Here is a 24,517-nt window from a genome sequence, read left to right as displayed (position 1 = left end):
TTTTAGTCTTTATATATATTTAAAATTTATTTTATATTTAATTTACTAGTTTCTTTTTAGACTGTCTTTGTACATTTACATACCTGCAACAAGCTGTGTGGTCCATTTTCTAAGTTTATTGCTATGTTATTGACTATGTTTACTGTTTCCCATATCCTAAATAGTATCACGTGACTGGCCAGAGATTCATAGAATCAAAGCTTTCTATTAATGTCTGTTGTCCTTCCACTTCATGTAATTGTCCATTCTTTCTGTGTATTCACTCTGATGACATACTCAACAAGAAATATAATTGCTTTATATTAAAAACTTAATTTCTTTATACATAATTTACGTGCGGAGTCAGTTCATAATGTAGTGATTATGGTATGAATGCTACTCTACGTGAATTGAGTACCACCATTCCTTTGCTTTTTTTTTTCTAAGTATATAAAAACCTGACGACTACTGGGTAACATTCATACGTGGTTCAAAACTTATTACCAGCATATCCTTTTCTTTTATTCTATGTACTTCTTTCTCTTATGTGGAAGCTATCATCATATTTAACCAATATTCTTCACATCCAGTTGTTTAAGAAACACATCAGCAGGATCCAGCTATTTTTTTGTAAAGTCACGGAAAAGTCCCATTGAAATACATGAAATATTATGAACAGTTTATGAGGATGAGGCTCTGTCCAGATCACAGGTATTTTAATAGTTTAAGCATTTTCATATATTTAATTAAGAGAAAAATAAGTACAAGGTTTTTTCCACTTATTTGCAGGTTGAGGAAAAATTCATCTGACTGAATGTCTTCATAGATTTTGGGTAGATTTTTTCTGGTTTTCTAAATACTTTTCAAAATGCTATTGTTAGTGACTAGTCATGGTGTTTCAGTATAAGTCTCTGACTGAATAAAAGAGATACAGGTGTTCTACAGTATTTTGTATTCTGTAAACATAAATTTTATCTCTATAATTACCAGTATTTTTTATTAGTGCAATTATACTGTAAGAAAAATTCAATTAATTGTTTTTAAAAAATAATATATTGGTGCATTGTTTTTATCATATTTACATGTAACATTAATATTGAGAGAAATGAATGCACCAAGAGAGAGAGAGAGAGAGATTCACTTCATTAGATGTTTCAGTTTCCATAAGATTAAAAACATTCCTTTTACTGCAAATGTGAGATTATGCTTTTTTCAAGTAAATTGCCGTGATATATTCTGAAAAAAATGTAAATCAGAGCATCATGTTGTAGCAGGCATACATGAGAAGAATATGTTAACTAGGAAAACAGCTGTTGGAAAAATATAAGGAAGTTTGGAATTTAATAATGGAGAATTCTGTTTGAAATCATTTATGTAGAAATAAAAAAGTAGTTAAAATTTTTAGGTGTTATGTTACAACGACAGTTAAGAAAGCAGCTCTTTGAGAGATGCAGGTAATTTTGGAATGTGATAATGGATAATTCTGTAAGAAGTCTTTCATATAGAAAGGAAATGTTTATGAGTTATTAAAAGTTGTGTTACAACAGCAATGGTTGTTTGTGTTTTTCTTAAGTAGCCTTTCTGTATAGAAAAATAATGAAGTTGAATCTTGAAGGAGGTAATAGGAAGAAAGATAATGATATCTGATTTATGTGACTTTTAGAAAAATTGCAACTAAAATTGCAAATATTAGCATTCACTCTTTAAAAGGAATGCAGAAATGTTCAAATTTAAGGATTTACAAACATATGGGGGCTGAACTTTTCATTTTCTTATTAAAAATAAGAAATATGCAGTTGTTTTCATGAATTTCGTAAGAAAAGAATAGGCCAGGTGTGAGAACTTGCAATTTTTATTGAAATGACCAATAAAATTTGGTCATTTCATAAAAGAAAGTGAAAATGATTGGCATTTCTTTCTTCTCAGCAGGATAAAGAAGTAAATCTTTAAAGAAAAAGATAATTGGTTCCTTAAATCTTTATTAGAAGTGTTGATGCAGTCAAATGAACTAAATGTGCAATTTATGCAAATTTGAGTAGCTTGAAAGATATCTCTTTGGTTAAATAGTGGGCATAATCTGGCCCAGTTAAAATTTTGTTAATTTATTTTTTTATTTTTAAAGTCTCATAATGAAATAAGATACCAAGAAATTATATTCTTGGTTTAATCCTTTATCCAAGTGAAAGCAAAAAAAGTTTGCCCGTGAAGTAACTTCACGACTGGGCAACTCATATATAGAGGCTAATGACTTCACATCATTTGCCTTAGTATCCCATAATGCAAAGCACATCTTTATGAACATGCATAATGCTATGCATTATGGGAAGAATCACTACTCAGATTGGTTTTGATCTTTATTGAGGTCGCATCAGTGGGAGCCAGACCAGAAGTGATACCATGAGTTGCCCAGTCATGAAGCTATTTCATGTGCAAACTTTGTTTGCTTGCACTTTGTTAAAGGATTAAACCAAGAATATAATTTCTTGGCATCTTTAATTTATAGTATAACCAAGTGGAAAAACTTTCAACATCTATGTGTAATCTAGAGTATTTTAGTAATAAGGAAAGATTTTAGTGTCTCATATAACATACATTATTTATGATTTTTAGGGAAGATTTTGGCATCTCTTATAAAATATGAGAATGAGAGCAGTATTTAAGGTAATAGTTCCAAATATCAGCAGGCAAGGAAATTTAGCTGTCCAATTGTTTGCTTTTTAATTTTTATGTGGAAGAAAAAAAAAAACAACAACGTTTGATTACAAATGATGACTTCATTTGAATTATTAATTTTTAAGGGAAATAAAGGCCAAAGAGAAAGCAGAAGCTGATCATCAAAAATGGCTCCAAGAAAGAAATGCTCGTATTTCAGCTCTGAAGTCAATACCCAGGCTTGGATCAGGTCCAGGAAAAAAGAGAATAACTATCTCTCGTATTGGGGAGGTTCGTCGAAAAAGTTCACAGTCAGAACAAAGTGAACAGGATAGCACGCTTGACTCTCCCATTAGTGAGCCACTCAGTATAGAGGTAGGATTGAAATACAGATAGTGTAATGCTTAAAAGTGAACTATCAATCAAATAAATAAAAGTTATACTCCAATACAAACATATAAATGTCTACATTTTTGAAAATTTTGGAGACAACTACCATGTTTGAATAAAAGCTTTAGTTTAATATAACTAAAATCTACATTAGACGTTTTGACCTTTATGTCAAGGTCATCTTCTCGAGCATACAACTATACACAGACAACAAGCTACACTACAATCAAACTGGTTCGTTAAAGTTACTGACCAACCGCTACAACAATTGTTGGCCTGACCTCTGGTGAAAAAAAAAAAAAAAAATTATACATCAACACTAGAGTCCTATTATTAGTGTTATCTGTTGGTTGTAGAAATACATTGGGTGCAACAACAAGTTTATCTATCTATCTATATACATATATTAACATCATGATTATAAATGTACATTCCAGCTAGTTGGTATGGAATGGTTTCTAATACTAGCTGAAGATTGGCTAGACATTCAGCCTACCTAATATATAAGATCCAGCATAATTCAGGACTCTAGCCACTCTTCAGCTGGTATTAGAAACCATTCCATACCAACTGGCTGGAATGTACATTTATAATCATGATGTTAATATATGTATATAGATAGATACATAAACTTGTTGTTGCACCCAATGTATTTCTACAACCAACAGATAACACTAATAATAGGACTCTAGCATTGATGTATAATTTATTTTTTTTTTTTTTCACTAGAGGTCAGACCAACAATTGTTGTAGCGGTTGGTCAGTAACTTTAACAAACCTGATTGTAGTGTAGTTTGCTGTCTATGTATAGTTGTATGCTCCAGAAGTTATATTAAACTAAAGTTTTTATTCAAACATGGTAGTTGTCTCCATAATTTTCAAAAATGTATTCGGATCACCGTATAAGCTTAAAAGAAAAGATACAAATGTCTCTTATGGTTGTTGAAAAAAATATGCATATTTGTGAAGAGTAATGAAAATTAGTGAGTACTAAATGAATCTATAAGAAATGATACCTTTTGCAACACCTTTTAGCATTGTTATATAATCTTAAAATAAAAGCTCAGCATTAAAATGTTGTAAATATAGAATTCCCACAAAATAATACAGGTAATTTAGATACAAAGAAGTATAGTAATCTACTGTTTCTCCTATGTTTTTCTTCAGCGATTTGAAGCATTGTTAACTTGAAGATATGCCCTGTATGCTGTAGGGAAACACTTGGGGACAGTGCATGCCTTTCACGTTATTGTTAAATTAGACTGGCTAGCTCAGTCAGTAGAGCACAAGACTCTTAATCTCGGGGGCGTGGGTTCGAGCCTCATGTTGGGTGATGTTTCTGCCGGCCTGGTTGGCTGAGTGGTCAGCGTATCCGCTCTCCAGCAAAAAAAGCTACGGGTTCAGATCCCACCATGGGCATGGATGTTTGTGGCTGTCTCTGAAAATACTAGTGAGGATGATGGGTGGTAGATGCTGTTGCTGTAGATGATGATGGCAGTGGCAGTTCGTTGTAGTTGGTGGATTGAGTGGTGGAGACAGAGAGTTGTTGAGTAGGTGCCCTCCCTCAGTGAGTCTTTGGACTCCCTGGAGGTGTTACATAATAATAATAATAATTAAAACATAATTACTGAAACTTTTCGGTTTCATCAGTTTGGAAAAAAAAAGAAGTAGTAAATAACATTTTTTGACATAATGGCTTCTGCACAAGCAAACAAAAAAGATACCTATAAGAAGATTCCTGAATCAGAGAGAAAATTATAACAAAAAAAGTAGTTTCATTTGCTATATTTAATCTATTTCTAATGAAAAGCAATTGTTTTCCTGAACAGTTTATAACTTATTTCTTTTCAATGAAATGGTGAATTCTAACTCCCCTCCCCATTTAAAAAAATTAAAATAAGATAAATTAAACAAAAAATTATAGTAAGCAAGATAATGTTGTCCAGTCTGCTATGAATATTTCCCAAAACTCATCTGCTAGCTTCCAAAGAGGACAAAATAATAAAAGATTGCCAATAAGTTTAATGGTAACTAAAGTAATAAATTACAGTCAGTGAATTGCAGGAGTATCTGCAAGTTGTTAGGTTAGAACTTCTCTGACTTCTTTATTTTTATGGTATTTTCTCATTTTTGCTATCACATCAAGTAGAGTTGCTGTTTTGTTCCCTCCTTCCCCAAACTCTCCATATAAACAAACATATTTTATTATTATTATTATTATTATTATCACCTCCAGGGAGTCCAATGATTCATCGAGGGAGGGCATTTACTCTACAACTCTGCTTCCACCACTCACAATCCACCAACTGACCGCAACTACACCAACGCCATCTACTGCCGACCACCACCACTAATATTTCCACAGACAATCACAAGCATCCATGCCCACGGCGGGATTCGAACCTGCAGTCTCTTGATTGGAGAACGGACACACTAACCAGTCGGCCAGCCAAGCTGACCGAGTTAGTTTTTTTTGTTTTTTGTTAAGTATTCCACTTTTAATGCCCAAATTGGTCAAGACATTGCCAATACTACTAAAAACAGTATATATATATATATGTATCATGAAACCACAAATAACAATGAAAATTCTCTTATAAACTTCTGTAATAGCCATAACATAGTAATCACCCAAACCAAATTTTCCCATCCAAAAGGAAGACTATGAACCTGGGAACATCCACATGGTTCTCATTCCCAAATAGACCACATCCTAATCAATGGAAAGTGGATCACATCAATCAATAACTGTCAAGCACATAATACGGTTGAACTAAACTCTGACCACAGAATAATCAGTGCCCACATTAAACTTTCACTAAAAGCCTCTAAAAATAACAGGTCTACAAAGAAACAATATAACTAGGACAAACTAAATAACCCACAAATTGCAGCATCTTTCCACAGCACATTAGAAGACAATATGGAAAACATTTTTAAAGATCTAGTTAATGAAAAGTATAAGGATATCATCATCACGTGTATAAAGGATTTAGGCCTAGCGTGGCCTGTTCCGACCTTAGAAGTCATCGTTGAATCGTTTAAGAGGATGTCCTGGTTTTCTTTTTTCCTAATGGCTTGTACTTTAAGGCTTGTTTTGGTAATCTTTCTGTTTTCATTCTTTGAATGTGTTCCATCCATTTATGTTTATATTTTTTAATTTTTTCTATTACTGGTTCTTGGTTTAATTCTTTCATAATTTCTTCATTTCTTTTGTGATCAAATAGAGTATACTTTGCAGTTTTTCTCATAAACTTCATTTCTGCTGTTGTTAATCTTTACACAATAAATAACGGAAAAAACTCACGTAGAAAGATTATTTATTAGTATAATTTTCGCCTGTGTGTCACAGGCATCCTCAGTACATTAAGCTCAAAATTAAACACTAACTGACAATTCCAAAAAGCGCCACCTAAGTAGCTGGTGTAAGCTACTTAGGTGGCGCTTTTTGGAATTGTCAAAAAGTGCCACCTAATTGAAAAAAAAAAAAAATTAATACAATAAAAAGTTAGGAAAGATTAGCTGATTTGTAAAGTACTATCTCCCATAAAGGGGACAGACGTAAGCCGTCGGATCTGTTTAAGTTAGGAGAATGAAGTAGAGTTTCACATGTTTCTTTATAAAGGCGTTCCATGAGAAACTGACTTTTGTGAAGAACTCTTGTCTTTCTCCAATGAACTCTGTGTCTAGTGAAGATGGCATGTTCAGAAAGTCCAGACTTTTCGGGTTTAAAGTATTCAATATAAGATTGGTGTTCTTCTAGCCGAATAGAGGCAGATCTTCCCGTTTGTCCGAAATAAGATAATCCACAAGAGCACGGAATCTGGTAGACACCTGGATGATTAAGATGTGGAAGCTTATCCTTAGGAGAAGTGAGAAAGGTGGAGATTTTTCACTGATGCCTTGCACATAAGGGATAGTAATGTGCGTTATTTCCTCTGTGTTTGAAGAGGAAGACATATTAAAACTACTCAAAGTTCTTTCAATGAAGCAATTCTTATAACCATTAGATAGAAAGGAAGAAGTTATGTATTGTAGTTCTTTCTGTAAAAGGTCGTCTGTAGAACAAAAGGAGTGGGCCTGATGAACCAGTGTTTTAATTCCTGCCTTTTGACTGGGATGGTGATGAGATTCCGCATGGATATAATGGCCTGTATGAGTCTTCTTTCTATTAACTGAGAAATGTAGGTTACCATCTGGTTGGCGAAGAATTAGATGATCTAAAAAGGCTAACTGCTTATTTGATTCTATTTCTAAGGTAAACTTGATCCTAGGATGAAATGCATTTAACTTAGTGAGAAATTGTTGAAGTTCATCAGAAGAGCCATTCCATACAGCAAAAATGTCATCGACATATCTGAACCAATGCGTAGGTCTGGGAGAAATATTGTCAAAGATACGTTGTTCAAAATGTTCCATAAAGAAATTGGAGAGAGCAGGAGAAAGAGGATTACCCATTGCTATCTTTTTTGTTATTTTTAAATATTTTGCAATTTTTAGGTATATATCTTTTTCATTTTCATATGTGATTGTACATCCTAGGTAGTTAAATGAATTCACCTGTTCTAAAATCTTATTATCTATTACTATTTTAGTTCTTGTTGGATCTTGTCCTTTAAAGGCCATAGTTTTTGATTTTTCTATTGATATTATCATACCATAATCTTTGGATATCTCATTTAGATCTAAAATAACTTTCTGTAGTTTAGCTTCAGAATATGTAATTATTATTTGGTTGTCGACAAAGAGGAGAGTGTTTAAGTTTACTGTAGGAGAAAGTTTAATTCCTTGATGTAAATTTTTATTCAATTTTATTGTTATTTCATTTAAGTAGATATTAAAAAGAGTTGCTGAGAGGGGACATCCCTGTTGGACCCCTTGGTTTATCTCTCTCGTATATGATAGCTCATGATTTAATCTTATTTGTATTTGATTATTTTCATATATACTTGTAATAGCTTTTAGGATATTATTTGATATTTGTCTTTCTTTTAATATGTTAAATAATATGTTTCTTTTAACTTTGTCAAATGCTTTTTCAAAGTCAATAAATGCAATATGTGTTTCTAAATTGTATTCTCTTCTTTTCTCTATTATTAATTTTAGGCAAAAGGCTGGGTCTATACATGATTGTTCTTTTCTAAATCCATTCTGTACTTCTAAAATAAAGTTTTCGGAATATTTCATTAGTTTGCTATTTAAGATTCTGCTATATATTTTGTAACAGGAATTTAGTATACTGATACCTCTATAGTTTTTAGGGTCATCTCTATTACCTTTTTTAAAGATAGGAATCACAATTGCTTTTTTCCATTCTATTGGGGAGATACCAGTTGAATAAATTTTGTTTAAAAATAATAAGAGTCTTTCTTTGAATCTTGTTCCTGCATATTTATATAGTTCGGAACCTAGTTTATCTTCTCCAGGTGGTTTTCTGTTTTTTGTTTCTTTCAGGCTGATTTCTAATTCTTCTTTAGTTATTTCCTTTTCATTTTCGTTAATTGTTTGCCAGTTGTCTTTTTTTTAAAATATTTGTCTGTCCACAATTCTGTGTAGTAATTTAGTGATTCTTCTAATTTCAATTCATTGTTTAATTTTATGTTTTCTTTGGTATCTGCATTTAAGTGTTTCAAAATTTTATATACATTGGGTCTTATTTTCTATAAATCATGTTCTAAATTAGAAACAAATTTGTTCCATGATTCTCTGTCTTTTTCGGACTTCTCTTTTTGCTATGGCTCTTATTCTTTTATATCCTATTTTATCTTCTTATCTTTTACTGCTTAACCATTTGTGATAGGCTTCTTTTTTCTTTTTGATTATTTTTTTCATTGTATCATCCCAGATCTTCAGTTTTTTCCTTTTATTGAATTTTTTGGTCTTTCCTAAGCTTTCATTTGCTGCTGCATTTAGTATTGTTTTTATATTAAGCCATTCTATTTCTATTTCTTCATTTTGTTTTATATTATCTAGATATTGGTTAATTCTTTGTTCATATAGCCATTGTACATTTGTGTCATTCAATAGTCTAGTTTTGTAAACAAATGTTTCAATTTTTCTTTCTGTTCTTGTTACTTGTAGCCATTTAGGTGGTAATCTTAATTTTATTTTAACAAGGAAGTGGTCACTGCTTATTTCATATCCTCTGTGAACTCTAACATCTAGTGAAAATTTTGATGTCTTTTCACATAATATAAAGTAATCTAATATTGATTTCCATCCTCTTGCTGCCCAAGTATATTTATGTCTTTATGTTTATAGAAGGAATTCATTATTTTTAGGTTATTATAAACTACAAAGTCAATCAATTTTTTACCATTTCTGTTTAGAGTGTGTTCTCCATGTATTCCTATATTATTATTAATTTTCGTGTTTCGTGTTAATGAAAAGTATAAGGGTATCATTGAAGCAATAAACAGAACATCCAACAAAATTCTTGAAAACAGCAACAAAAAAAAAGACTCGGGAAAATGGATTACTCCTGAAACTGAAAAATATATAGATGATAGAAATAAAGCAAGGAAACTCTACCTTAAACAGGAATGAAATAAATAGAGACAAACTAGACATTTTAAATAACAAGGCCAATGGACTAATGATCAGAGACAAAGAAAATCAAATAAATAAATACTGCAAGGAACTTGAAAATTATAATAAACTGGGGATGCTAAAAACACTTTTCAAATGATAAATTATATCTGTCACCTCAAAACAAAAAGAAGTGGAAATATTGTCACACATGACAAAAATGGTAGACAGCTATCAGTAAATTCAAACTCGATGAAAGAATGGAGAAACTACTTTCAAGAATTACTGGGTGTTGATAATCCCCAACATTCAAGTCAGCTAGCAGACCTGCATCTAATCACCACTCTACCAATAAATTGTGAAGAGTTCACTGAAAAGGAATTCAAAATAGCAATAGATCAAACCAAAGCAGGAAAGTCCCCAGGGTTTGATGGAATCAGAGCAGAAGCTTTCAAAAATGCTGGGTATAATACATATTCCAATCTCCTTACCATAATGAATCAAGTTTTAAACACTAGAATAATATCTCAACAATGGAAACAAGGCCTTATTGTCCCTATACCCAAAAAGTACAGTCTTAATAGAATGGATAACTACAGAAGGCATTACTTTGCTTTCAACACAGTTAAAATCTACAATAGGATGATACCCAATAGAATAGAACCTTACTTAACACCACTTTTAAGAAAAAAACAAGCTGGATTTCTAAAAAAACGATGTACAATAGAACAGATACATTGCATCAGAAGAATCATAGAAGGTTCACGTGATAAAAACTTACCATTCATTTTAACTTTTAGAGACTTCAAAAAAAGTCTTTGACTTCATTAATAGAGAAGCAATGTTTAAAATATTCAGCTTCTGTGGTCTACAGAAGCTGAATCTACAGAAAATCATACAAGCAATCTCAGCACCTTATAAAGATTACAATGCTACAGTAATGTTTAAAATAGAAATATCTGAATCCTTTCCGGTGACAACAGGAGTCCTGCAAGGTGATGTACTAGCACCTTATTTGTTTTTAGTATGCTTGGACTACATCTTCTGGACCATCAACACAGAAATCTTGGTTTTAACATTAGAGCATCCACCAACACCATGCAAATAACTGATCTTAGCTTTGCTGATGATGTTGTACTTATTGATACAGAACCAACAAATGCACAAAAACACCTGAGTCTGTTAGAGGTACAGGCTAAACTTATTGGTCTGCAGATCAACATCCAAAAGTTGAAAGTATTCTCAATAGGTTATGAAAACTTTATACTTCTATCAACAATAAACCATTAGAAAGAGTAACGGACTTTTGATACCTTGGATCATACATCAGCAATACAGAAAATTATATTTGAATAAGTAAACAGCTAGCTCTAGTCTTCCATAACAAACTCTGCCCCATCTGGAAATTATCATTAATACGTTTAAAGACAAAATTAAGACTATACCATGCAACCAGTAGATCCATCTTCTTGTATGGTTCTCAAACCTGGACAATAAGCACCAAAAAAAAACAAAAAAAACTACAGATCTAATTAACTCCTTTGGAACTACACGTCTCAGACTGATCCTTGGATACACTTGGATGGACTGTGTCACTAACTCTGCTGTGCTAAGCAAAAACCACTTGTCAATATAGTCAAAAACTACAACTCTGATGGCTTGGACGTCAACTCAGACTTCCTGAAGTCTCACCCTTTTTGGAATCCCTCATCCTGTACAAACCAGAAGATGGCATTCACAGTAGAGGAAGACCATACAAACAATTTTGGCAATACATATGTGAAACCATCAGTAGGCTGAACTGTAACACTCCATCTGACATCTACCAGTTAGCTCAAGATAGAGAGACTTGGAAGACCATAATTTGCCATATTTAATTTTTAATATAAATCTCTTTTCCCTTTTCACATTGTATCATATTATGAATAAACTATGATGATTCCACTTTTAACATACCATGTCACTTCAGCTTGGACAAACTTACTTCAAACTAGTTATTCATTTCGCTGCAATGATGCTGATTTAATGCAATGTTCTTTGCCAATTTCTTTTTTACAAACGGTGCTAGCTTAACAATAATGATGATGTTATTAATTATGAACTACACAATTTAACAATGCAATACTTGTTAATTCAATTAATTGCAAACAAAAATTACATGGCCAACAGATCAATGTTTATCCTTCATTACTAAATTATTTCATTAACATGTATTATATTACATGTAATATTATCGATGTAGGACTATTATCTAATAATAAGACCACATGAATGGTTGTTGTAAGTCCAAGTTTTTTTTATTTTTTATTATTTTTTTTTTTATATAAATGTCTGATTACTTCTGGTACAAAATGATGCATGAATTATTCCTGAATGTCTGTTTCCTCATCCATTCATTTTTATAGCCTCTATATAGATGATGGAGAGAGATAGTCCTGGAAGTGCTCGGATGACAGTTTTTTGAAATCACAAGGGTTTTTACATCTGTAGGTTCTAGCAGCATTAACACAGGTCAAAATATTTACCCATTCTTAATTGTTTATATCCAGCTGATGAGTCATGTTCACTGCTGTGCATCATAGTTGATGCAGGCAACATCTGCCAAAACAAGATGATCTCATCTGCTTTATACACTTATTATGAAGTTTCTTGGAAAGCTTTTACAAAGTCTTCTGCAGCCTTGAATTCTGATGACTACTTCTCTCCACAAATGACTGTGCCTGATTCCATGACACTTCCTGAACTTGTACAACCCTCCCTCACTATACATGCAATTTGAACATAACTTTATTTTCTCATAGAAGCGTTTTGCATTTTCTTTGATTAGTCAACCTGGCACAGGAATCATCTTTTCTTGTTGCTGCTGATACCATAAATACACCACTTCATCAACGATCTCTGTTCTTATTTTTGTCAGTGTCTGCCACTGTTAAATTCTAAATGAATAAGCTCCAGTGTCCTTAAAGTAAGGATCATAAATGCAAGGCTATTACTAGATTGTCGCAACATTTTTTTAAATTTTATTTATTTATTCTGGTGGAGTTAAAGCCATCAGGCCTTCTCTTCCGTACCACCAGAAACATTAAATACAGATACAAAATTACAAATTAATATATTACTTCTAACATATTAATCAAAATTGTTCATAATCAGGCGACTGTTGATATTGACTTTAAATACACATTCAAAACTGTAAAAATGGAAAAAAGTCACAAAACAGAAAAATGTTCCTGGTCCATACCTGTGAATAAAAAAGTTCCCGGGGCTGGGCCCCTGCTGAATTTAACCACTGGTATCTTCTGATTACTCACTGTCTTAGAAGATTCTGTGCAAATAACAACAACAACAACAACAACAAAAAAAACCCTTCCTTTCTTGCTAAAATATCTATCACAGTATTGAAATCTGAGATCTGGGCACTCACCCTTCTTTTTTTTTTTTTCATCATCTTCATCAAATTCCTGCCATGTAATCTCAATAGGTGTACAAGATATGATAATACTACATGAAAAATTTATATCATTACTAACTTCCTATCTACAATTTTCCTCCAAATCAGTCTGTTACTTGTCAAGACTCCAACATTATCAGATATTATATTTCTATCATCTAAGGCACTTTGTACCGTATCAATCCACCTATATCTCGGTCTTCCTCTGGGTCGTTTTCCTGCCAACCTAGCAGAGAACACTTGTTTTGTTAATCTTTCCTTGCCCATTCTGTTTAAGTCATCATACTACCTGAGATTAGCTCTGCTAACGCATTCCTGGATGCTGACATTGTCAAGTTCTTTCCTAATATCCTCATTTCTAATATGGTATTGCCATTGATACCATCTGTTCACGTCTCTAATCTTTCTCAGGACTCTCATATCTACGGTCTCTAGTCTTTGGTCAAGTGTTTTACTTCTGACTCAGATCCATAAGTTAAAATTGGCTTGAATACTCTCTTGTATACAGTTAATTTAGTTTTTGGCTAATTTCTCTCTTATTCCATATGAATTTATTCAGTTGACTTTGTACTATACCAGCTTTGTTGATTCTGTTGTCTATTTCCATATTTATTCTCGTGGAAAGGCTTCGACGTTGGTTATGCATTTTTACTAAATATCTTAAGGAAATCACAACGTATACTAGGATATACATTAAAATAAATTTTAATACAATTCCCATATTTCGGCAACATCACCTTGCCATTTTCACAGGAACTTAAAAACAAGACACGTGCACGCAAGCACAACAAACAGTAAATGAGGACAAAGCAGGAAGCTATTCTTTCTCCTAAAAGTCCTGATGGTGCCCCCTAGCAGGCAATGTTGGTATTCTTGGGCGATTGGGCTGAAGGCCTTCTGATGTAGGTTTCCCAAATTTGGGGCAGTCTCATGCAACCAAATTTGTTGAGGTTTGGATTGTTTCTTAGGGCTGAGGCTGATTCCATGAAAATCCTTTTGTATTTGAATTTACTACAGTGTATTATCGTGACTTTCTTCCACCGTATTCTATGTCGGGTATCCAGCGCACGGTCTGCAAGACCAGAGTGGCTGTATTGGTGAAACCGGATGTAGTCCTTGTGTTCTAAAATTCTGATATTAGCTGTCCTGCCTGTTTGGCCAAAGTAGGACATCTTACAGCTGCAAGAGACCTAGTGTGCACTAGGTAGGTCTAGGGGGGGGGGGTTGGTCTTTAGTAGAGCAGATAAGGGATGCCAATTTTTTATATGGTCTGTAACAAGAAGTTAAGTCGTGTTTTTTTAGGATTTTTGTAATTTTTTCCGAGGTGCCTCGGATATAGGGTATGGTGATGGATTTAGAGTAATCCTTATTGTGAGGGGGGAGGGAGGGGCTTTTTGGTTTATTGGTTTCAATATTTTTTTGATTTTTTTGGGGGGTAGCCATTGGCTGAGAAAGTGTTGAGAATGTGGTTTAGTTCTGTGGTTTAGTTCATTGTCATTTGAACAGATAAGTTTAACCCTGTTGTGTAGTGTCTTAATGACTCCATATTGTTGTGGGGTGGGAGGATTGTTGGTGAATGTATCTGCCTGTATGGGTGGGTTTTCTATGGACTGAGAAAACCAAGGTTCCATCAGACTGGCGGGTGACTAGTGTGTCTAAGAAAGGAAGGCAGTTGTTTTTTTCTTCTTCCAGGGTGAATTTGATTCTGGGATGTTGGTTGATTAAGTGTGTTAGGAAGGAGAACAGTGCATCGGAGCCATGTGGACAAATAGCGAACACATCAACATAGTGAAGCCATATTGTTGGTTTTTGTGGGGCAGAGTTTAAGGCTTTCTCTTCAAAAGTCCCCATATAAAAATTGGCCAAGGGTCGGGAGTGTGGAGAACCCATGGCTGTCCCCCTCTATTTGTTTCTCGAATTTTCCTTGCCAAACAAAATAGCCTGAGTTCATTGTGAACTGAAATAGGACTGCGATATCAAGAGGAAATTTAGCTTGGATTAGCTCTAAGGATTCTTTGAGTGGGACATTTGTGAATATGGAGGAGACATCAAAACTGACCATTATGTCACTGTGTTTGAGTATAAGGCTTTCTATGCTGGCTTTGAAGTGGGCTGAGTTTTTTGTGTGTGAAGGTGTGTTGCCAGTTTAGTGTGTGAGAGCTTTGGCCAAATGTTTAGCTAGTTTGTATGTGGGGGAATCAATGCTATCCACTATGGGATGTGATGCCACATTTTCCTTATGTAATTTTGGGAGCACATAAATATGGGGGTGGGTATGGAGTTAAATGGTTTTAATTTGTTAGTGACTTCTACAGGCCAAGAAGTGACCTTCTTAAGGAGCCTGTGGAGTTTTCTAATTTGTGAGTTGGTGGGATTGTACTCGATAGGGAGGTAAGTAGCCCGATCTAACAATAGAGCATTCAGCTTACCTGTGTAATCCTTTTGGTTAAGCAATACTGTGGTAGTGTCCCCTTTATCTGCTTTGGGGATTATTATTTCTTTGTTTTTCTTTAATTCTAGTAGAGATTTAATTTCTTTACTAGGCATGTTAGTTTTTGGTGGTTTTGCTTTTTGTCAGAACACATGCCACATCCAGTCTAATATCGTTGGTGACGTGCTTTGGAAGGAAGGTGTCGTATCCCACTTTCAATTCGTATCATAATATCTTGAGCAGATATTCTTCTGGGCACAATGCCAAAGTTGTGGCCACGTGTAATTTGAGTGCTTCAGGTTTCACACTAACTGACAGAAAGTTGACTACCGTTTCGGTAGGAAGTTGTGGTTTCGAGTTAGAGTTCTTTTATAAATTTTCAAATTTTTTGATGTGTTGATCTCGTACTTTTTTAAAGTCTTTCTCCACAGCAGAACACGAGATGTCGTATAAAATAGACCAAATTTCGTGGCTTAAGGTGCTTGAAAGGTCATCTCTGAGTGCCTGGATAGCTAAGTTAGCATCATTCAGGAAACAGTGAGTCGTAGCAATTTGTTCCCTGAGCAAAGCTTGGCTGGCGCAGTTATAAATACGAAGAGCCTTTTGCGAAGAGAAACGGTGCTTAAATTTTACACAGTTTGGGATTACCTGATTATCCCGGCAGCGTTTTAGGAAGGCGAGACGATTCAGTTGTCTTGATAGCTTTAACTTCATTTTACCGTAATGGCGGGCCTTATGTGCGATTGCATCTCTGTGGATTATCGTAATTCTCGTGGAAAGGCTTAGTAGTTGGTTATGCTATTTTTACTAAATAGCTTAAGGAAATTACAACGTATACTAGGATATACATTAAAATAAATTTTAATATACTTCCAATATTTCGGCAACATCACATTGCCATTTTCACAGGAACTTAAAAACAAGACACGTGCACACAAGCACAACAAACAGTAAATGAGGACGAAGCAGGAAGCTATTCTTTCTCCTAAAAGTCCTGATGGTGTGCCCTAGTGGGCAATGTTGGCAATCTTGGGCGATTGGGCTGAAGGTCTTCTGATGTAGGTTTCCCAAATTTGGGGCAGTCTCGTGCAACCAAATTTGTTGAGGTTTGGATTGTTTCTTAGGGCTGAGGCTGATTCCATGAAAAGCCTTTCGTATTTGAATTTATTACGGTGTATTATCATGGCTTTCTTCCACCGTATTCTATGGCGGGTATCCATGGTCTGTCAGACAAGAGTGGCTGTGCTTGTTAAACAGGATGTAGCCCTTGTGTTCTGATATTAGCTGTCCTGCCTGTTTGATCAAAGTAGGACAACTTACAGCTGCAAGGGACCTGGTGTACACCAGGTAGGTTTGGGGGGAAGTTGGTCTTTAGTAGAGCGGATAAGGGATGGCAATTTTTTATATGGTCTGTAACAAGAAGTTAAGTCGTTGTTTTTTTAGGATTTTTGTAATTTTTTCCAAGGTGCTTCAGATATAGGGTTTGATGATGGATTTAGAGTAATTAATCCTTGTTGTGGGGGTGGGGGGGGTTGGATTTTTTTTTTTGGTGTGTGTGGGGGGTAGCCATTGGCTGAGAAAGTGTTGAGAATGTGGTTAGGGCATTGTCATTTGAACAGATAAGTTTAGCCCTGTTGTGTAGTGTCTTAATGTCTTTAAAAAACTCCATACCTCCCTGTATTTATGGACTCCCAAGAGTACATAAGGAAAATATGCCATTATGTTCCATAGTGGATGGCATTGATTCCCCCCACATACAAACTATCTAAACGTTTGGCCAAAGCTCTCACACACTATACTGGCAACACACCTTCACACATAAAAAACTCTGTCCACTTGAAAGCCAGCATAGAAAACCTTACACTCGAACACACTGACGTAATGGTCAGTTTTGATGTCTCCTCCTTATTCACAAACGTCCCACTCAAAGAATACTTAGGGCGAATCCTAGCTAAATTTCCTCCCGATATCACAGACCTGTTTCAATTCACAATGAAGTCAGGTTATTTTGTTTGGAAAGGAAAATTCTTCAAACAAATAGAGGGGACAGCCATGGGTTCAACCTCCCCACCCTTGGCCAATTTTTATTTTGAGACTTTTGAAGAGAAAGCCTTAAATTCTCTGCCTCACAAAAACCAACCATATGGCTTCACCATGTTGATGATGTGTTCACTATTTGGCCATATGGCTCTGATGCACTCCTCTCTTTCCTGACACACTTAAACAGCCAACAGCCCAGAATCATAATCACCCTGGAAGAAGAAAAAAAACAACTGCCTTCCTTTCTTAGACACACTAGTCACCCACCAGCCTGATGGAACCTTGGCTTTCTCAGTCTATAGAAAACACCCATACAGGCAGATACATTCACCAACAATCCTCCCCCCCCCCTCATAACAATATGGATAAATTAGCAATAGGGCTAAACGTATCTGTTCAAATGACAATGCCCTAACCACAGGACTAAACCACATTCTCAACACTTCCTCAGTCAATGGCAATCCCCCAAAAAATATTGAAACCAATAAACCACAACCCTCCTCTTTCCCCCCCCCCCCCCATCACAACAAGGATTACTCTAAATCCATCACCATACCCTATATCCGAAGCACCTCGGAAAAAATTACAAAAATCCTAAAAAAACATGACCTAACTTCTTGTTACAGACCACATAAAAAATTGGCATTCATTATCTGCTCTACTAAAGACCAACCTCTCCTCCCCACCTCTCTAGACCTACCTGGTGTATACCAGGTCCCTTGCAGCTGTAAGCTCTCCTACTTTGGCCAAACAGGCAGGACAGCTAATATCAGAATTTCAGAACACAAAGACTACATCCGGGTTCACCAATTACAGCCACTCTGGTCTTGCAGACCATGCGCTGGATACCCACCATAGAATACGGTGGAAGAAAGCCATGATAATGCACCGTAGTAATTTCAAATACGAAAGGCTTTTCATGGAATCAGCCTCAGCCCTAAGAAACAATCCAAACCTCAACAGATTTGGTTGCATGAGACTGCCCCAAATATTGGAAACCTACATCTGAAGACCTTCAGACCATCACCCAAGAATACCAACATTGCCTGCTAGGGGGTACCATCAGGACTTTTAGGAGAAAGAATAGCTTCCTGCTTCATCCTCATTTACTGTTTATTGTGCTTGCGTGCACGTGTCTTGTTTTTAAGTTCCTGAAAATGGCAACGTGACGTTGCCAAAATGTTGGAAGTGTATTAAAATTTATTTTAATGTATATCCTAGTATACGTTGTAATTTCCTTAAGCTATTTAGTAAAAATTTTCCATATTTAATTTACCATCTTCACTAAAAATCATGCTTAAGTAGCTGAAATGTTTTACTTATCTCACATGTTCTCTGTTCACAACGCGGTTGACATTTTCAATGATTCTGCCTATTTTCATAGTCTTTTTATTGCTGACCTTCATACCATATCTATTACAGCAGTTATTCAATGTTGTCAAGGAATCTTGCAGACTTGTAGTGAATTTATTTAGAAGTTTAACATTGTCTGCATAAAGCAAAGAGCTGACATTAACATCTCCAATTTTGATATCATGTTTAATACCACTTTCCTTCTTAATGTGATCCATATAGATTATGTACATCCTTGTCTCACACCAGATTTAACATTAAATCATCTTCCTGTACTTCTTTCAGTTCTAACTGCTGACTTACAACTCAAATCAAGACTAAGTATTGTTTGATATAATGCCCCATTGACACCATATAACTGTAGGATTTTGAAAACTTCTCTCTTTGTACCTTGTCATATGCCTTTTCTAGATCGACAAAACTTAAATACAGATCTTTGTTATATTCCCATGTTTTCTCGACTATGTGTCGTAAAGTGAAGATCTGATCCTGACAGCCTCTATTTGGGCTGAATCCAGCTTGTTCTTCGCCAAGCTTTTCTTCCACAATTCTTCCCAATCGTTTCTCAAGTATGCTTTGCATAACCCTTACATTTTTTTTTTTTTTTTTAATTTAAATTTTCTGTTGAATGTTTAATATCACCCGTTGTGTTTTCCCTTCTTGATATGGGATGAATCGGTTGCCATTTCACTATTACTTTCAGTAAAACCAGATATTAAAAGGAGAACAGTATACTATGTTGTAGCAAAAATTCGATGTCTTATATACACTGCTTGGAAAGAAGTCAACACACACCATGGTCTGAGGAACAAATAGCCATGGTGTCCACCTTATTAAGATGTAGGATCTCCTTTTGCTGTAATGACTGCAACAGTTCTATGAACCAGAAGACTGGTCCAAAATTCTCATTGATCGCTATCGTATGCTAATAGAAAGTATGTTCCATAGGATTGTTGCAGTCATTGCAGTAAAAGGAGGAATTAAAAAATGTGTGGAAATAATAAATCGCATCTATTTTGAAATATGAGATCATTCTTATCAATGCATTTATTTATTACTGACAATATTTACTTTTCCATCTTTTATTATTATTGCTATTCTAATCAGTGTAATCAACAAGTTATTATGTTCAAGTTCTTTCATTTTGCTGAAAATATTGGAGAAATATTTTGTGCTATTTTGCTTACACAAAAAATGATTGCATTAAATATATATATAGAAAAACACAAAGGTTTTGAATAACATTTATATATATATATATGTGTGTGTGTGTGTGTGTAGAAAATATTTTACCTTGGGTATAATAAATGTTAAAGATACCAAGCTATTTTAAATCTGGTTTTACTCCATTTCCCAAGTAAGCAAACAGACAATCCATTTAAGTTTGCTCCTGCACGTATTGGAAGTCTAGCTGACTCTCAAAGTAGTGCAAGTCAAGGCAGCTCATGGTAAAAGTAGTATAAGCTCTGATCACTATTCTTAATATTTACCCTTAATGCCCAGCCCATCTCCTTGAGGAGATGTATGATGCTTTGTATTAAAGGCAAGGGGCCACTACCCAGACCGGTTTCAACCTTTATTTAGGTGTCATCAGTGGGAGCGAGGCTAGAAATACCAAGATTTTAGTAAGACAGAGCTTATAATATTTTACCAGAACAAGTTACCATAAGGTGTTTTAACCTTATTAAATAAAAGTCTCTGTATGAGATATAAATGTAGAAAATATTTTATCTTGGCTATAATAAATGTTAAAGATACCAAGCTATTTTAAACCTGGTTTTACTCCATTTCCCAAGTAAGCAAACAGACAAACAAGTCAAGTTTGCACCTGCACGTATTGGAAGTCTAGCTGACCCTCAAAGTAGTGCAAGTCATATATATATATATTTTTTTTTTTAATGAAATTTTAGTTTGCCTTGTTATTATGCTTACAGTTAGATATTTATTGTTAATCACAACAACAGTCAAAATTTGTAGGCATGGTTTTTTTCTTGATTTTTATTATAATAAATGGATTTTTGCATTTCTGGTTTACCAAATGAAAAGTTTAAGCCTACATCCCAATTTTTTCATTCTCTTCAGCCATTAATAACAATATACAGTACAGCTGAGCTTACTTCTCATTCTGAATCATTCCCAAAGTTTCTAGGTAAAATTATTTATTATTATTATTATTCATGACACCTCCAAGGAGTTCGAAGACTCATCACGGGAGGACACCCACTATACAACTGTCTCCACCACTACTACCAATCATCTCCATCATTGCCATCTACCGCTCACCACTGCAACTAGTATTTTTTTTCTGTAAATTGCGTGTGTTCTGTATGGCCGATTTGTCTGTATGCGAGATGAAAAACCCAAGTTTCCGGGAGAAAACATCCTGCTACCTCCGTATGAGATCGGATAGCTCACCTTTGATTGAAAAAGTCCGCATAAAGATTCCTCATGTCATGACGAAAATCGAATTTAGGCCTATTCTAATCGAATGGTGCAATGTACTGTCATTAGGTAAAATTATCTGAGTGTGGAATACACAGTGGCAGATATAGAATTTTACCACTTGGCAAATGCACCACTGCCAAAGTGTTCCTACCCTGCTAAGAATACATCTTAACAAAGCTTAAAAATTTGTGTCACAAATGTCATAAATCAAGATTTAAATATATATCTTACAGCAAAATATTTAATATTTTTACTTTTTAATTCAATGCAGTTTGACAAAATTTCATTCTTGATGTTTTGTGTTATAAACAGTGAAGAAATTTTCAGAAAAAATTTTTCTTTCTAAACCAAGTTGACTTAATAGTAACCTAATCAGGAATAAAAGAATTATTTTCAAGAATGCAATCTGCAGTATAGTTAAATGATGATGCCTTTCAGAGTTCAATGTTTATGGCACCACAAACAGAGGTGCAAGGCCAAATAAGGAAAAAAAGGACCATACCACCACTCCAGCACCTCGAATAAGCTCAAATAATTTCATTATTGCGATGTAGTTTAGGTAGCTGGAACTACACATGGATTCCAGCTACCTAAACTACACATGTAGTTTAGGTAGCTGGAAGTATTTAATTAAACAACTTTAAAGTTTACCATAGCATGATGTACTGCTATGACCTCACAAATAAACTACAGTTTAACTCCACAACTACTGGCATGGGAATGAACCTTTTCGTTGCCCTCTTGGCAGTCTAAAAAAAAAAAAAGCAAAGCTCATTGGTTATTTCTGTACTACAGTTGTACATGGGCAGTTGTGATATAGAAATGAATTAGAAGTGCAGATGTTGACAAAATGCCTAGATTATTTATATGAGAAGATCCGTGGTATTGGTGGCAGAGAAAATCCAGTGCACTGAACCAGCCTTACATAGTTTATAATTACCAATTGTATATTTGGTTTAATCCTTTATCCAAGTGTAAGCAAAGAAAGTTTGCACCTGAAGTATTTTCAGTACTGGAGCAACTCATGGTAAAGGTGGAGTAAGTTCTGATCACTTGCCTTAGTATGTGCACATCTCCTTGCGGACATGTGGACAGGTGATTCTAAGGTGGAAGTAATGCAGAAGTCATATCACCATATACCAGTTGCCAAAAGGTGTATGCAAAGTTTGCTTACACTTGGATAAAGGCTTAAACCAATATACAACTGGTAACATAGCTAAGTGAAAAAACTTCCATCATCTACCTCTAATCCAGAGAATTTTAATCAGGTGTTGACACCTATTGGCAATTGGTATATGGTGATATGACTTCTGCATTACTCCCACCTTAGTATCTCCACCTCAGGGTCTAGCTTCCACTGACGAGACCTCAATAAAGGTCGAAACCGGCCTGGGTAGTGGCCCTTCCCTTAATGCATAGCATTATACATGTCCACAAGGAGATGTGCTTTGCATTATGGAAGATACTAAGGCAAGTAGTCAGAACTTACTCCACCTTTACCATGAGTTGCCCCAGTCCTGAAAATACTTCAGACGCAAACTTTATTTGCTTACACTTGGATAAAGGATTAAACCAAATATACAATTGGTAACATAGCCAAGTGAAAAAATTTCCATCAACAGTTTATAATTAGTCTCTTGACTGAAAGGGTTAGAAGCAATACACATCCCAAAACAGTCCCAAAATATCACTGCTCAGTAGAATGGATATGGTTTTCTCTTAGAAGGTGAATTTGAGATGAGTGATCTGTAACTAATATTGACACATTTTGTAGGGAAATTGCATCCATTGCCACCAATACATTTCATACTTAATAATCGTCGTTGTCATCCGGTAGCATCCTCTAGCAAGAGGATTGCAGCAGATGAGCAGCTCTTCTCCATTTCTCTCGGTCTGTCGCCTCTGTCATTCTTAAACCAGTCTATTTCACGATGTCAATGAACCACTCTCTAGTTGGTCTTCCACGTCTTCCCTTCTAATATAGTTCTTGTCAGGTGTCCTGAAGAACATCTCAGAAGATGTCCTGTAAATCTGGTCTTTCTTTGCATAATATTCTTGAGCAGTGTTCTTTCCATCCTAGCTCTTCTTAAAACTTCTTGATTTGATATTCTCTCTGTATAGCTAATCTTTTCCATCTTTCTATAACACCACATTTCCAATGCATTAATTCTTTCCATATCTCTCTTTCTGAGTGTCCATGACTCACTTCCATAACTTGCAACACTCCAAACTGTTGCTTCAACTATTCCAACTCTAACACCTATTTTAATATTCTTGTTTATTAAAATTCTCTTCATTTCCATAAATGCTGATTTAGCTCTGCCTATTCTATTTCTAATGTTCAACTCTGAAGTTTCTTTCTCTGAGATCCAGCTACTTAAATATTGAAATCTTTCCACTTCTAAAATCTTTCCTCCACATCTTATCTTTACATTATCTCCTATTTTTCTGCCCATTATCATTATCTTGGTCTTCTTTGTGTTAATCCTTAGTTCGTACTCTTTACAGGAGTTTTCAATTCTTTGAACAATTTGTTGTAACCCATTTTCACTTTCTGCCATCACCACTACATCATCTGCATATCTTAAGTTATTAATGATTCTTCTATTTATTTTTATTCCTTCTACATCTTCAAGTGCCTCTCTAAGCATCTGTTTACTATAAAAGTTAAACAATAACGGTGATAACTTGCATCCTTGTCTAACTCCTCTCTCTCCACCGGGAATTCTCCTGTTTCCTCTCTATTTACACTTACTGATGCTGTTTGTGTCCAATATAATCTCTTTAAAATTTCCAATTCATAAGAGTCGATATCAATATTTTCTAGAATGTCAAAAAGTCTCTTATGTTTCACTATATCAAATGCATTTTCAAAGTCTAGAAATCCCCAAAACAACTTTCCACAATGGTTTAGTGTTTTCTCCCCAATAATTCTTAGACAGGTTATAGCCTCTTTAGTTCCTCTGTTGGTTTGGAATCCAAACTGTTCCTCATTCATTTCTTTTTCTATTTTACTCTTAATTCTGTCCAAAATTATTTGTGCCAGAATTTTTGCTGTGTGAGTTATAAGACTTATCGTTCTAAAATTGTTACAGTCTAAAACTCCCATCTTTTTTGGAATGGGGATAAAAATTGATTTTCTAAACTCTTCTGGTAATTCTTGTCCGTCATAAATTCTGTTAATAATTTGCCATAACACTTCCATACCTTTTTCACCTATATTCCTTATAAGTTCTATCTGTGTACCA

General features: G+C 34.7%; 1 protein-coding gene across 1 annotated transcript in view; it reads left to right on the top strand.

The window, feature by feature from the left end:
• Brd8 (Bromodomain containing 8) overlaps positions 1-24,517 on the top strand; it is a 575,604-nt gene that overhangs the window by 198,745 nt on the left and 352,342 nt on the right. Inside the window, exon 7 of the mRNA XM_090393081.1 lies at positions 2,778-3,006. Coding sequence (XP_090249207.1) covers positions 2,778-3,006 — 229 coding nt within the window. The remainder of the gene's footprint in view (positions 1-2,777; positions 3,007-24,517) is intronic.

The sequence above is a fragment of the Typopeltis vanoorti genome, chromosome 5 (assembly GCF_054136105.1).
Source record: "Typopeltis vanoorti isolate ZY-2024b chromosome 5, IOZ_Tvanoo_1.0, whole genome shotgun sequence".
NCBI classification, from domain to species: domain Eukaryota; kingdom Metazoa; phylum Arthropoda; class Arachnida; order Uropygi; family Thelyphonidae; genus Typopeltis; species Typopeltis vanoorti.
This window is presented reverse-complemented; position numbering and strand designations above follow the sequence as displayed.